This window comes from Helianthus annuus, chromosome 4 (genome assembly GCF_002127325.2).
Source record: "Helianthus annuus cultivar XRQ/B chromosome 4, HanXRQr2.0-SUNRISE, whole genome shotgun sequence".
Lineage (NCBI taxonomy): Eukaryota > Viridiplantae > Streptophyta > Magnoliopsida > Asterales > Asteraceae > Helianthus > Helianthus annuus.
In genome coordinates this window covers 6272255-6287687 of record NC_035436.2, presented here as the reverse complement: position 1 = coordinate 6287687, position 15433 = coordinate 6272255, and the positions used below count along the sequence as shown (strand labels likewise).

General features: G+C 39.2%; 1 protein-coding gene across 1 annotated transcript; it reads right to left on the bottom strand.

Moving 5' to 3' along the window:
• Nucleotides 1–14317: 14317 nt before the first annotated feature.
• Nucleotides 14318–15146, bottom strand: LOC110932822. Its single transcript, XM_022176078.1, has 2 exons — nucleotides 14901–15146; nucleotides 14318–14833 (listed from the first exon to the last, which is right to left on the bottom strand). Exons 1-2 carry the CDS (start codon nucleotides 15144–15146, stop codon nucleotides 14318–14320), a joined length of 762 nt encoding a protein of 253 aa, XP_022031770.1.
• Nucleotides 15147–15433: the final 287 nt, after the last annotated feature.

The window sequence follows — 15433 nt, the reverse complement described above, 5'->3', positions numbered from 1 at the left end:
ATTCTGTTGACATCGGTAAGTATGTTGACATGCTGGGCAAAATGTGATACAATATAAATCATATAAGCCATCTTTAAATTGGGTTAATTTAAAATTCGAGTTAATTGCTCAGATGGTCCCTGTGGTTTCAAGTTTTTTCACGTTTAGTCCCCACCTTTTGAAAATAGCATGTATGCTCCCTATGGTTTGTCATTTTGTTACTCGGATAGTCCCTGAGTAGATGTTAGTTAGTTTGAAAATAGCAGGTATGCTCCCTATGGTTTGTCATTTTGTTACTCGGATAGTCCCCGGAGTAATTGTTGGGGGACTATCCGAGTAACAAAATGACAAACCATAGGGAGCATACATGCTATTTTCAAAAGGTGGGGACTAAACGTGAAAAAACTTGAAACCACAGGGACCATCCGAGCAATTAACTCTTTAAAATTCCCTATATTTAAATAACCATCCCTTGGGGATGAAGTGCCTACGGGTAATATATATATATATATATATATATATATATATATATATATATATATATATATATATATAAATGTCCTAGGGACTAAGAGACAGTTAGAGTCTGCAACTCACTGTCTAGAATAGGGTAATGAACTGTGATTCAAACCCTGATACCTTGATCCTGTAAGAATACATGGTTATAGATTAACACTGTCTTCGTGACTAAGTTATATGTTAATTCTTAATTGTAATATAGGATTATAATAAAGATCCTGAATAAATACTTGATTAACAAATTAACAAGAAATGGCTATATATAAAACCATGGTTAATAAAATATAAAATGCTGTATTAGCTTCTAAATAAAACCTTGCCTATTATTGTCTATATGTAGCAATTGAAGCTACATGGCGGGGTCGGACGAAGTGAACAGTCGTCCGGTAGAGAATCACGATAATGCGAAAATACAGTTAACTGGCGCAGAGCTAAAAGCGCTTGTTGATGATGCGGTTACAAAGGCATTAGAAAGACAGTACAGTGAGTACAGTGGGACCCATAGTAGGACCTTGTCTACACCGCATATCAGATCCAAGACTCATTCGGAGTCTCACAGCAAGCCACCTTCTGTCCAACCCAAGTCTAAAAAGGAAGAAACTAAGAAGGATGATGATAGACATTCTTCGAATGAGAATGGTGATCATTCCAAGAAGATTGTGTTTGATGAGGTCCCATGTGCCAAAGGTTGCACGTATAAGTACTTCGTGTCTTGTAAACCCCGGGATTTTACTGGGGAGAAGGGGGCAGTGGACTGTATGACTTGGCTTGATGAAATGGAAACAGTGGTAGATATAAGTGGTTGTGCTGAAAAAGATATTGTGAAGTTTGTGTCACAATCTTTCAAGGGTGACGCCCTATCATGGCGGAAGTCGTTGATTCAAGCCACTGGAAAGGTACCTCTATACAACATGTCTTGGGAACAATTTGTTGCCCTGGTCAAGGAGAATTACTGCCCTCAGCACGAGGTCGAAAGAATAGAGTCTGATTTCATGTCTCTGGTGATGAAGAACCTGGACTGCCAGGCTTACCTCACAACCTTCAATACCTTGTCAAGGCTAGTTCCCTATCTTGTAACACCTGAACCAAAGAGGATAGCCCGTTTCATTGGGGGTCTGGCCCCAGAAATTAAAGCAAGTGTCAAGGCCTCTCGGCCCACTACTTTTCGATCAGTAGCTGACATATCTCTGTCCCTTACACTAGACGCAGTTAGACAGAGATCCCTGAGAGCTGCAGATGCCGAGAAACGGAAACGCGAAGATGATGGTTCGCGACGCTCAGATAAGAAGCGTAAGGGAAACAACGACCAGAAGAAAGGGTCGGAATCTAAAAAGGGTGATCATCAGTCGAGTGATAAACCCCGGTGCAAGGTTTGTAAGAAGCACCACTTTGGGAAATGCATGCAAGAGTCAAGATCGCAGTCACAACCAAAAGCGTGTGGAATCTGTAAATCCCCAGATCACAAAGCAATAGATTGTAAGAAACTTAAGGATGCCACATGCTTCAATTGTAATGAGAAGGGGCATATTAGGCCCAACTGCCCAAAACTTGCAAAGAAAGCAGAGGATGGAAAGAAGACTAATGCAAGGGTCTTCCGCATGGATGCGAAGGAAGCTATTCAGGATGACAATGTCATAACAGGTATTTTTCTCATTAATGATGTCTACGCAAGGGTATTGTTTGATTCTGGGGCGGATAGATCTTTTGTAGATAATAAGTTCTGTGAATTATTGAAATTACCTGTTAAAACCCTAAGTATGAAATATGAAGTGGAATTAGCTGATGGAACAATAGAAACAGTTTTGACTGTATTAGATGGATGTGTCCTATCCATTAGGAACCACTCTTTTCCTTTATCCTTGTTACCCTTTAAGCTAGCAGGCTTTGATGTAGTAATAGGAATGGATTGGTTATCTCGTAATCAAGCCCAGATAGTGTGCAACAAGAAGCAGGTAGTAATCAAGACCCCATCTGGTGAGCCACTCACTATTCAGGGAGATACTCAACATGGATTGCCAGAGCAAGTGGCCATGCTTAAGGCATCTAGATGCATGAGTAAGGGTTGTGTCATTTATATGGCACAAGTAACCATTGACGAGAAGAAGCCCAGGATCGAAGACATACCAGTCATTTCTGATTATCCCGAGGTTTTTCCAGAAGAACTACCTGGTTTGCCACCAGATAGGCAGGTGGAATTTAGGATTGACATCATCCCCGGAGCTGCACCAGTGGCCAGAGCACCATATAGACTAGCACCAACGGAGATGAAGGAATTAAGGACACAGTTAGATGATTTACTAGCTAAAGGTTTTATTAGACCTAGTTCGTCTCCATGGGGAGCACCAATTCTGTTTGTTAAAAAGAAGGATGGATCAATGCGTCTATGCATTGATTACCGTGAGCTAAACAAGGTTACTATCAAGAACATATATCCTTTGCCTAGAATCGATGATCTATTCGACCAGCTACAGGGAGCGAGTTACTTTTCCAAGATAGACCTCAGGTCAGGCTATCATCAATTGAAGGTCAAGGAGGAGGATGTACATAAGACCGCGTTTAGGACTCGTTATGGTCATTACGAGTTCCTAGTGATGCCTTTTGGGCTCACTAACGCACCTGCCGCATTAATGGATCTCATGAATCGCGTATGCAAGCCTTATCTGGATAAATTTGTCATCGTCTTCATCGATGACATCCTCATCTACTCGAAGAACCAAGCTGACCATGAGAAACATCTTCGGTGCATTCTTAAGTTGCTCCATCAAGAGAAGCTCTATGCCAAGTTTTCAAAGTGTGAGTTTTGGCTTCGCGAAGTCTAGTTCCTTGGACATGTGGTGAGCGAACGTGGAATTCAAGTGGATCCCGCAAAGATAGAAGCTATTATGAATTGGCAAGAGCTAAAGACACCTTCAGAGATTCGTAGCTTCCTAGGTTTGGCTGGATACTATAGGCGTTTTATTGAAAACCTCTCAAGGATTGCTGCACCCTTAACTTCGTTAACGCGTAAGAATATTAAGTTTAACTGGGGGCCTAAGCAGCAAGAATCTTTTGATATCTTGAAGCAGAAGTTGAGTAACGCTCCAGTGCTGACTCTACCTGAAGGCATTGAAGAATTTGTGGTGTATTGTGATGCATCACACACCGGATTGGGTTGTGTGTTAATGCAAAAGGGCAAGGTCATTGCCTACGCTTCACGTCAACTAAAGGTGCACGAGAAGAATTACACCACCCATGACTTGGAATTGGGTGCCGTTGTATTTGCACTTAAGCTTTGGAGGCATTACCTATATGGAACAAAGTGTGTGATCTATTCTGACCACAAGAGCCTTCAACACATGTTCAATCAGAAAGATTTGAACATGAGGCAGCGACGATGGATAGAAACCTTGAACGATTATGATTGTGAAATAAGATACCATCCAGGCAAGGCCAATGTAGTCGCAGATGCCTTGAGCAGGAAGGAAAGGGTGAAGCCGATAAGGATCAATGCCAAGAGCATTGAAATTAAGAACAGTTTGAATGAAAGGTTGTTAGCTGCACAAAAGGAAGCTGTATTGGAAGCTAACTATCCTGAGAAAAAATTAGGAGTAACTGAAGAACAGTTGTCCTACGATAAGGACGGAATGTTGAGATTAAATGGACGAATATGGGTTCTTGTATATGGAGGACTTCGGGATGTTATCCTCAAGGAAGCCCACAGTTCCAAGTATTCCGTCCATCCTGGAGCTGATAAGATGTAACAGGATTTAAAGGCAAATTATTGGTGGATAGGCATGAAAAAGTCTATAGCTGCTTATGTAGCTAAATGCTTGACGTGTGCTAAAGTCAAGGCTGAACATCAGAAGCCGTCTGGTTTGCTACAACAACCTAAGATTCCCACTTGGAAATGGGAAATGGTGACGATGGATTTCATCACCAAATTGCCTAAGACGCCGAAGGGAAATGATACTATATGGGTCATAGTTGATAGACTGACTAAGTCAGCACATTTTCTACCTATTAAAGAGACCTTCAGCTCTGACATGTTAGCCCAACTATACGTGGATAAGATTGTATCCTTACATGGTGTACCAGTATCTATTATCTCAGATCGGGATACTAGATACACATCTCATTTCTGGAAAAGTTTCCAACAGTCTCTGGGCACTCAACTGAATTTCAGTACAGCTTACCATCCTCAGACGGATGGGCAGAGTGAGCGTACTATTCAAACATTGGAAGACATGCTGCGTGCATGTGTAATTGATCTAGGAGGTAGTTGGGACAGGAATTTACCATTGGTCGAGTTCTCCTACAATAATAGCTACCATACCAGCATCCAGGCTGCGCCTTTCGAGGCACTATATGGTAGAAAGTGCAGAACGCCCATTTGCTGGGCAGAAGTAGGGGATACTCAATTATCAGGTCCTGACTTAGTCTTCGAGACAACGAACAAGATTGTCCAAATTCGCGACCGCCTGAAAGCTGCTCGAGACAGGCAGAAGAGCTATGCGAATGAGAGGCGAAAACCTCTCAAGTTCGAGGTTGGCGATAAAGTTTTGCTCAAAGTATCACCTTGGAAAGGGGTGATGCGATTTGGTAAGAAAGGTAAGTTAAGCCCAAGGTATATAGGACCATTCGAGATCATCGAATGTGTAGGATCAGTGGCTTACAAGTTAAACTTACCTGAAGAGCTCGATGGTATTCATAATGTATTTCACGTCTGCAATCTGAAGAAATGTCTAGCTGATGAGTCGCTAGTTATACCACACACAGATGTGCATATAGACGAGAGCTTAAAATTTGTGGAAAAACCTGTGTCGATTGAGGATCGACAGGTAAAGTAGCTTCGAAGAAAGCTTGTGCCTATTGTCAAGGTGAAGTGGGATGCCCGTAGAGGTCCTGAATACACGTGGGAGCTAGAATCCTCAATGAAAGAGAAATACCCTCATCTGTTTCCTTAAATCTCAAGGACGAGATTTCTTTTAAGGGGGTGAGGATGTAACACCTTGAAAATTTGTGTCCAATAATGTATAAACACGTGTCATAAGCTCTGAACGTGAGAAAGAATACTTTGGAGGGACTAAAGTTGACAAACGGGGAAACTATGTGAATATAAGGGTCCAAAGTGTCAACAATGGATAAGTATATTCTAAAATAGCCCTACATAATGTTTATACCTTCCAACGAATAAATCATGGATCATACGAAGCTAAACATGAAAGAAAGTGCGGAATTACAAACTACAGGGGCTAAAAGTGTCAACATGTGCAAAGTATACCTCTGAGTGACCTTTTGGCAGACCCGAAGCTTTGTAACGATAAAATATACTCACTAGAATATGTGGTTAAAATTTCATAAAGTTTCGTTATCGTATGAGAAAGTTATGATCAAATTCGTATTCGAGGGGTTAAAAGCGTCAACATTGAATTCTATGGCCTTATGAGTGGTTACAAGGTTAGTCAAGGACTTAACCAAGTTAGTAAAAGTCCCAAGGCCCTTAAAAATAAGGTTAAGAGGTCAAAAGTGCAAAAACAAAGCTTAAAACCACGTTACAAAGGACCAGGGACTAAAAGTGCAAAAGATGAAACCTGTTTGGCAGGTTATGCAGGTCAGGCGGCCCGCATTAGAACCCCCTGTAACCTCAGGCGGGCCGCATCAGACTGCCAGCATCAGAATTCGTGGACAGCTGCCATTTCAGGCCTGTTAACCGACTTTAAAAGCTTGTCTTGCATACCAGGGGCTGCCCCAATGGTATTTCATGCATAGGGGGCACCTGTAATGATCTTGTATCATGTGTAGACTTGTTTGGCACCATCCTATGAGATCAAAACTAGTATATAAGAAGCTTGAAGTTGTGAACATCTCTTGCATTCATTTACAACTTTGCATAAGTTCACTTCTGGAGCTCTCTGGACTTCAAGCCATCTTACTAGTGATCTCTAATCTCAATTAGGACTCTTGTAAGTGTCCTTAACCCTTCCTAATTCGTTTTAGCTTAGTTAATTAGCTAAAAGTCAAACCGTCGTAATTAAGGTTTGAATTCGTGATTAATTAAAATGTGCTCTGTCAAATCACGAATTAAAAGTACCTTTAAGTAGGTAATTATGTGGGTAACAAACCCCTAAAAGGATACTTCCAGATTCCCACTCTAGCTATGCTAATTGTCGAGTCAAAGCTTATTATAAAAAGTCAACAGAAAGGTTATTTGCGAATTAATGCATAATTAGCAACATAGGGTACATGCAACCTGTTTAATCATTAAAATAACTTGGTAATTAATGTAAGAACATGTTCCAACATGTTCAACTCGACAATTTTCAGTTTAGGCTCGATTTGGAACCGAAAGTCGCAAAGTTTGACTTCTGCTTTGACTTTCAGTTCTGACCCGTTTAAGCCAAGATTAGGATTGCCTTAGAGCTTCTTTTGGACCTATTTGCATGTTAGTATAACTCTCTGAGATTATACTACTTGGTTCATTAGATATCCTATTCACATGCATGTTTCCGTTAATCGCTTATATGTTGACCATTATGCCCATTTGACCTTAAAACGTGATTTTTGAAAATGTAAAAGGGTAGGCACCTTAGCTACTGAATTATAAACTTGAACCCAAAATTTGAAGTCAGTTTGAGGTCTCGATTAAGAGTTATGCTCAATAGCGTAATTAAGAGCTTCTTTACTAATTAAATGGCGTAAATTACGTATAGCCTATCAAAACCTGAATTTTTATACCAAACTTTTTACCCACTGTTATAAAATATTTTGGGATTTTTGGAGATTTTTATTTATTTTTAGGCTGAGCATAACTTAGTGTTCTATGATTAAGTCGGCTTATGCCGGTTTTGCCCTTTTTAGCCATAAATTGAGTTTTACAAAACCTTTTGACCTCAAACCAATTTCTACTGATTTGTTATGATAAATAAATTATTTTGAGCCTTCTGGAATATTAAAAATATCAGCTTTTTACAGAAAACCCGGAAATGGCTCCAAATCGCCTTTTTAGGCATTTTTAACGCATAAGTGTGCTCTAGAACCTTATTAAGCTTAAAGGATTGAACCTACTGATGTAATCAGTGAATTTTTATATTTTAAACAGTAGGCAAATGTTTTGAACTCAGAATTCCAGAATTGACCTTTTAGGCACATGTGAAATTACCAAAATGCCCCTACGGTGCATAGTAAGGTTAAAGATAATAAATTTCACATAGACTTGCTACCCTACTGTTATAACTTAGTAAATTAAGTATATTTACTAATTTAATCAGACCTGCAACTCAGGTTATTATTTCAACCCTTTTACACCTTATAAAATTACCAAAACGCCCTTATGAGGCATAGTTTTGGTCTAAAATCATTTGGGGCATAATGGAAGGTATCATTCTGATATCACAACATATTTTGAGCATATTGACTTCAGAAACTTGTATTTGACTCTTATGGTTACTCGTTACGCACTATGCGCATTCGGATCGGCTTATGTGACTAGTTTGGCCACTTTAGCCGAAACGGGTCAAACCATATCTTTTTGGTCTCAAAATCCAGAATGTGATTATGTTACCCATATAAAACAAGTATGCAAGCTTGTTGGGACAAAACCACATTCTAAAACGGTCTTCGCCTTATTGTGCGTTTAAAACCGTAATCTTCATATAAAACTAACCGGTCTAAGCTTAAGACCCGTTAGGATTCTAATAGGTTGTTAAAACCTTAATTTCGAGATCTAGGAGCCCAGTAAAAGCTACGTGCACTCGTTATATTTGGTTTATACTTTGCTCAGGTAAATACATTTAACTTATTTTCCCTATACGGGCTTGGGGTACGGTATATAAAATACCGCTTGGTCGGGGAATTGACCTTAACCAGTTGATGGCTAAGTGCTGTCAAATTAACCCGTTTAAAAATGCTGTTTTGTTTGTTTAACGCCTTTGGGGGTTTAATGACCATGTCCCGGATATCCTTGGCATCATTCTAAGAATGGCCACGACCTTAGCACACGGGTGTAGGCGTACACCCGTTGTGTATTTTATTAAATGTATAATCGCCGGCCGAGAGAAGTCTTGCGGTGGAATTATATTAAGTGGTGTGTCTATTGAACTTTAACCCGGCACGACCCGGGCCACTGAACGCAGAACGAACATGTAATTCTTTTACAAGATTATTAAGCAAATAATTATCCCAAGTTATAAAAAGTTTTATGCCACGGGCATTTAAATCAATTTTAAACATTTTCAAAATGAGTCAGTTAAATTGTATTTACCAGTGTAAACTGACGTATTTTCCAAAAAGGCTAAGTGCAGGTACTACGCGTAATAGGCTGGTCACTCCTTAAGCATCCATAGAAGTCTCGCAAGCTTAGGATGCATGAAGTCTGTTGAAATGAAGTTTCCTTTTTGTTTAAATCTGCCTGTGGATCTATTTCGACATTTTGTGATACTTGAATATTACAATAATTAAAGTTGAAATAAATCTTTCTTTGCTTCCGCTGTGCATTTATATAATTGTATGTTTGACTATGACGATATCAACTACGTCACGGAACCCCCACCGGGCCCACCGGTGACACGTGGAAATTAGGGGTGTGACACTAATGCCCCAAAAAAAAATTTAGTTCTTTGAAAAAATAAATGTTTGGCTACTACTGCCAAAGGATTAAATAAAAGGAACTAAACCCAATTTTCTTTTAAAGTTGAGGGACCTTCTGGTCAAATTGAAAACTTTAATTCTCCACCAAAATAAAAGGCATGTAATTGCTCCTTCTTCCCCAATTTCCCCAATTTCACCAGAACAAAAAATCTCTGCTCTCCTTCTTCTCTTATCCTCTGGACGCAATCAACACCTAGAAAAAGGCAAGGATCGAAAATCCAAAGTAACGGCGGCTAATGGGTCAACAAACCCTAGTCGCGAGGGTGAAGAGAACGGAGGCGGCGGCGGTTCTGGCGGTTTTGATGGCGGTGGAGGCGTTTCTGATGGCGGTGGAGGCGTTTCTGATGGTGGTGGAGGCTATTCTGATGGTGGTGGCCGTGATTCTGACGGAATCCGGCGTGTGGACGGCAGCGGCTTCGAACATAAAATGGCTGACGTGAACAAACCGGTAGAAACTGATGAAATCCGAACCCTAGTTCAGATTTCTGCACCTTCAGGTATCTTCTTCTTTTACACCTTCGTTTCTGTTCGGTTTCTGTTCATTCTGTTAGGTTTCTGTTCGGTTCAACAACACGAGCCTGAGCTCTGATACCAGTTGTTAGGATCGAAGGCTCACACACTAACTCGGACCACACACACACTCTGCTCTCACACACTCTGCCACAATCAAGAACACAAGGATTTACGTGGTTCGGTCTAAACTGACATACGTCCACGGGTAACTAGGAGTTTATAATACTTGGAGAGGTACAAGGTTTACAATACAAATGAATCACTTATATAGAGATTGAAGAAAGAGAAAATTTCCCCAAAACAAGATCTGTGAATAATAGCCCCCTGCCCCTTATCCTCTTATCCTGTCAGGGATTCTGATGTCCACTTGATCAAGTGGCTTCATACTCAACAGACTCGCCTCCCGGCGAAAACCTCACACAATGGACTGGACCAGGGTGACCCTTGTTGTACCCTACAAACCCAAATCATCAAAAGGTTAGGGCAGGGCAGGCCCATTTGCTCAAGAATAATATGAATATAAATACGCAATGATCATAGAGATGGCATGACGAAAATACCCCTCATTTAACGTTAAAAATAGATATAGTTAACGAGTCATATGAAAAGTGGATAGACTGGGTGATTTCTCAACTTCCCATGGAGGTGCATCCGGTCGATTTAAATAAATACACGTAGTATTATTTTCAAAACCGCCAGTCAGCAGGAGATGTGTATCCTGCATTTTTATACAATCATTATTGCTTAAATTCTTATTCTTATTTTTATATTTATAGTACATTTGAACAAATAAAATATTCTTATATCTTAACTTTTAGTTTTGTTTTCTTAATTATTCTTTTAATAAATTTTTGTTTTTTAATATAACTATTATAATATTTTATTGTTATAATTCGTTTTGGATGTATTTCATTTTTCGCTTGTAACTTAAATAATACGATATTTTATAAAATTACGAATTGTACACAATAATATAAAGCGACGTCGTTTACCTTTTATCTACCTTCAGACGTAAATTATATTTGAAACTGAGTTGTACACAGTAATATAAAATGATGTCGTTTACCTTATTCCTTATTTAAGCAATATAATATGACGTTTTATAAGTCGTTTATCCCTTTGGTTATTTGAGTAATATAATATGACGTTTGTTAAATTTTCGAAATAACATTGCGACATATTTATTTTTATCTATAAATCGATAAATTTTTTATTCAAGCGAACATCGATACCGCTGTTGTATTTGGTTTTACGGTTTTCTCGACATGGTGATACAATATTCATTGAGTTTTTTAAATACAGTTACTTTGTTTACCTTTTTTTGTTATCTGGTTAACATAATATAAAAATTTGAACACACCGTTGCAACATTCTTATTTTAATGCAACATTCTTATTTTAATTTATGATTTGATAAAAATTTTAATCGAATGGGTAAATGTAGTTGATTCTTTTTGTTGTTTAGTGTGAATAATCGAACCAATACTGTTTGAACTATATGGGTATCAGTGTCGTATTCGTTTTTTATGGTTTTCTCGATGTGACAATATAAAACTAATTGAAAATAAAGTTGTATTCGCAATAGAGTATTTTTAGTACCGTATGCTATAGCGATTGCCAGTGACCAAACCGATGCCTCGCCTGAACAAAATCGATACTGGTATCAGTATATTGTTTCTATAGTTTTTGATGGATGCAAAACACGTGTCGTCCTTTTAAGCGTATCTCTTTTGGTTTCTATAAGAAACGAGCCTATACCGTGAGATATTTAACGAACCAAGCCGATACTGTTCGTATGCCCGCCGCGAAGCACGAGAATCTCACTAGTTATTTATACATATACATATGAAATAACATGCCACATCACACAAACTAGCATTCACAGTAAGCGGTAATAATATAATCCACTTAAACACAAGTATTATATCACCTCAGAAAATGCACATACTCGTACAATATGTTTGTGGTCAAATGAGTGCAATTCGTCTCCAGTTAAAGCAACCCTTAATTTACTGAAACATAAAGATGAATTGCAATAGAAACATCATCACCTTTTATAAAAAAATGTCATGATTAATGTGCCTTATGAAACACTAAAATAAGAATCAGTTTCAACTTTCATGTAGATCCTTCAAAAATTCAAGAGAAAAATGCAATTTGCGTCCCTGTGGTATGTCCCAAACATCAACTTGAGCCCCTAAATTAAATTTTTGGTTTTTTGAGCCCCTAACTTTATAAATTCATAACACTCTAAGTCCTTCTGTCAAGGTTCCATCAGTTTGACTGTTTGACTATTGTTAAATGTCCAATATACCCTTAATGGCCTTATACAAATAATCCCTTATCCCCTAAATTCGTCAAACTGATTCATAAGAACACTGATCTGATACGAACCCTAACCCCAATTCCCTAATCGATCGATCCAGTCTTAAAATATTGTGAAGATGTCTCAAAAATCAGCTTCAAGCTCCAACAAGAAATCAGCTGGTGGGGAAGCTTCTCAATTCCTGTGTTCTTGTGGTGCACCTACGTGGTACAAGGTATCAAAGACGGAAGCTAACCCAAATCGAAGCTTCTTATGCTGTGTAAGTTAAAATTATAGAAGAAAGATTGAAGTTATATGGCTATTTCCTGATTGATTTGTTTTTACAGAAGAAAGATTGTGGATTTATAAGGTGGGCTGATACACCTTCATCTCCACCTTCAAATTCATGCTCTGCTTGTGAGAAGGTAATACCCGCATTGTTAAGGAGCATGGAAAAGAAAGATGATTTGGCAATTAAGAAAGCTAACGAAGTGATGTTTTTGAAGATGTGTTTATTGTTTAGTTGGTTAATGATTGTGGTTGTTTATGTGTATTTTTAGTTTAATGTAAGAGTCTCTTAATGTAATGAATGTTGGTTATGTGTCTTGTTTTGGTTAATGTATGAATGAGCATTGAACAAGTTTTGGTTAGTATCACTTTAATGCTATGAATGTTGTCGTTGATGTGTAGAATAACGAATTGGTTGAGGAAGTGGCTGACAATGAGTTGGACTTAGCGTCGTCTGTGCTAAAGGATGAGTGGTTTGATGACTATGATGCTGTGATAGAAGTGTTGAAAGCAGAGTATGAAGCATCTCTTCCAGATCCAGCAGCGGACTACGACTCAGAAGAGTTGGAAAGGGATAGGTGGGAATGTGCAGTTCAACCACCGGAGGATGATTGGTACCATGATTCGTACCTGGGGGAGCATTCTTCTGACTTCGAATGGTCAAATGATGATGCTCATTGGAAGTAGATTGTTAGGGTTTTAAATGTTTGTATTGATATATTAACTGCATGTGTTTGTATTGAAACGTTTAATGAAATTTAGTTGGTTGAGACTCAATGTGTATGATACATTAACTGCATAAACTGCAGTTGAACATAAACTGCATAAACTGCAGCACAAACATAAACTGCAGCACAAACATAAACTGCAGTTGAACTGCATTACAAGTCTTAAACCATTACAAATAGGGGTGTAAACAAGCCCAGAGGCTCGAGAGCTACTCGTGATCAGCTCGGTTAAAAGCTCGAACGAGCCGAGCCTTAACGAGCCCGAGCCCGAGCTTGAGCCTAAAATAGAGCTCGTTTTATTATCGAGCCCAAGCTCGAGCCTGAAATACAAAGCTTGTTTAGGCTCGTGAGCCTAAACGATCCCATACATAATTTTAATTTTTATATATATAATATACTAATAATGATGATAACATTGATGAGCCGAGCTAGAGCCGATCTTTGGCTCGTTTAAGCGATGTTGAAGTGAGATTGAGCTGAGCTTTTAGCTCATTTAAGGTTGTTCTCAAAATAGTTCGAGCCGAGTTGAGCCGAGCTCGAGCTTTGGGTTTTACTCGCGAGCCGAGCTCGAGCTGAAAGAAGTAGGCTCGAACCGAGCCGAGCTCGAGCTCGAGCTTCATAAAAACCTAACGAGCCGAGCTCGAGCCTGGTCGAGCTCGGGCTCGGCCCGGCTCGTTTACACCCCTAATTACAAACATAAACTGCAGTTGAACTGCCTTACAAGTCTTAAACCATACATAAACAAGTCTTAAACCATACATAAACAAGTCTTAAACCATTGAAATCAACCTAACTAAGCTCCACTCTCACTTGGTGCACCTTGTGATACAGTTTGAGATTCTTGAACATTCTCCCCTCCCTGGCCCTTGCATGTCCTACTGTTGTGACCCAAGCTTCCACACTTGCTACACTTCTTCCTGGTTTTGTTTTCTCCACCTGCAACTTGATCCTCACTTGGTGCATGTACAACATTCTCCACATTCTCCCCACCCTGCCCCTTGCATGTCCTACTGTTGTGTCCCAAATTTCCACACTTGCTGCACTTGGTTGTATTGCCCTTCCTGGTCATTTTTCCCTCACTATCAAATGAGCTTCAACTTCAGCCTCACCAACTGATTTCTTTCTCTTCTTTTGTGGCCTCCCAACCTGCTTATGGTGTTTGGGAGGCAGAAGTTTGGTGGGATATTGTGAGGGTATCCAATTCTCAGGCCCGGGAATTGGATTAATCACATTCTCATAAACCTTCTTCCATGTGGATAACCAATACACTGCATCAACCAATTCCTCTGGCACCCCTATCCTAATATCATTCCTGGCCATATCATTGATAGCAGCCACTGCATGTTTACATGGCATGCTAGTTAAATCCCACTTTCTGCAGCTCCATCCACCATTAAAACATTGAGTTGTAAGGCTTCTTCTTTGATCTTATTAAACACTTCTTGAGTATAAGGAGTTAATGGACCATGAGCTTTAGCTTGAATCTTCTTTACATTCACAATTCTTTTGGTCATATACACTCTTATGAACTCTAAACATGTGATTACAGGTTTGTCTCTGGCTCCTATCAACTGCCTATTGAACACTTCACATATATTATTCAACAATATGTCACATTTGGCCCTACCTGAAAAGTGTGCTTTTGACCAACTGCTTGCTGGGATATTTGATAGCTTTTCATGGAAACCAGGCTTTGCAATCTTCATTTCTTCCATTGCCTTTTCAAAATATGGCATTGATGTCTTGCATGCTACTCCATACAACAAGTTTTTGTACACATCACCAGGCCAATCCTTCTTCAGATTCTGGTGGATATGTCTTAAACAGAACCTGTGTTCAGAGTCTGGGAACACTTTGGATAATGCAGGCAGTAGTCCCTGCCTCATACAATGTAAGTTAGATATGATAAAATGGCATAAACATTTAAATGATAAAATGCCATACCTTTTGCCTATCTGAGATAAAAGTGAAGTTGGTACTGTCTGCTAAGCCAAGATCATCTTTGAGTAATTCCAAAAACCATTCCCAAGATTTAAAAGTTTCAGCCTCCAATAAAGCATATGCTACAGGATATATACCGTTGTTGCCATCAACATCAACTACAGTAAGAATCTGTCCAGGAAATGGACCTTTCATAAAACATCCATCTAGTCCCAATATTTCTCTACCACACATCTTGAACCCTCTCATAATAGAAGCAAAACAAACATAACATCTCTTGAATTGCCTAGTAGGAAGACAAGGGTTAGCACAGGGTTCACAATCTATTTTAATTGTGCTACCTGGATTTGCCCTCAACAGTGCTTCATAATAAGACCTTAGGATACCATACTGCTCTCTATAATCTCCAATGATCCTTGTTGTAGCAATTCTTTTAGCCCTAAACACTTTCTGGATTGAAACATTCACCTGATGGTTCTTCACAAGCATATCCTGTATGGCTGCAAAGGCATGTCAGGGTTTGACTCGATCATGGG

What these genes read in the sequence shown, in the direction of transcription:
- LOC110932822 (XM_022176078.1), bottom strand. Translation starts at nt 15,146, where the DNA reads ATGAGAGGGTTCAAGATGTGTGGTAGAGAAATATTGGGACTAGATGGA. An exon ending in TTATCTCAGATAGGCAAAAG is followed by an intron (nt 14,834 to 14,900) that starts GTATGGCATTTT and finishes TGTATGAGGCAG; the next exon opens with GGACTACTGCCTGCATTATC.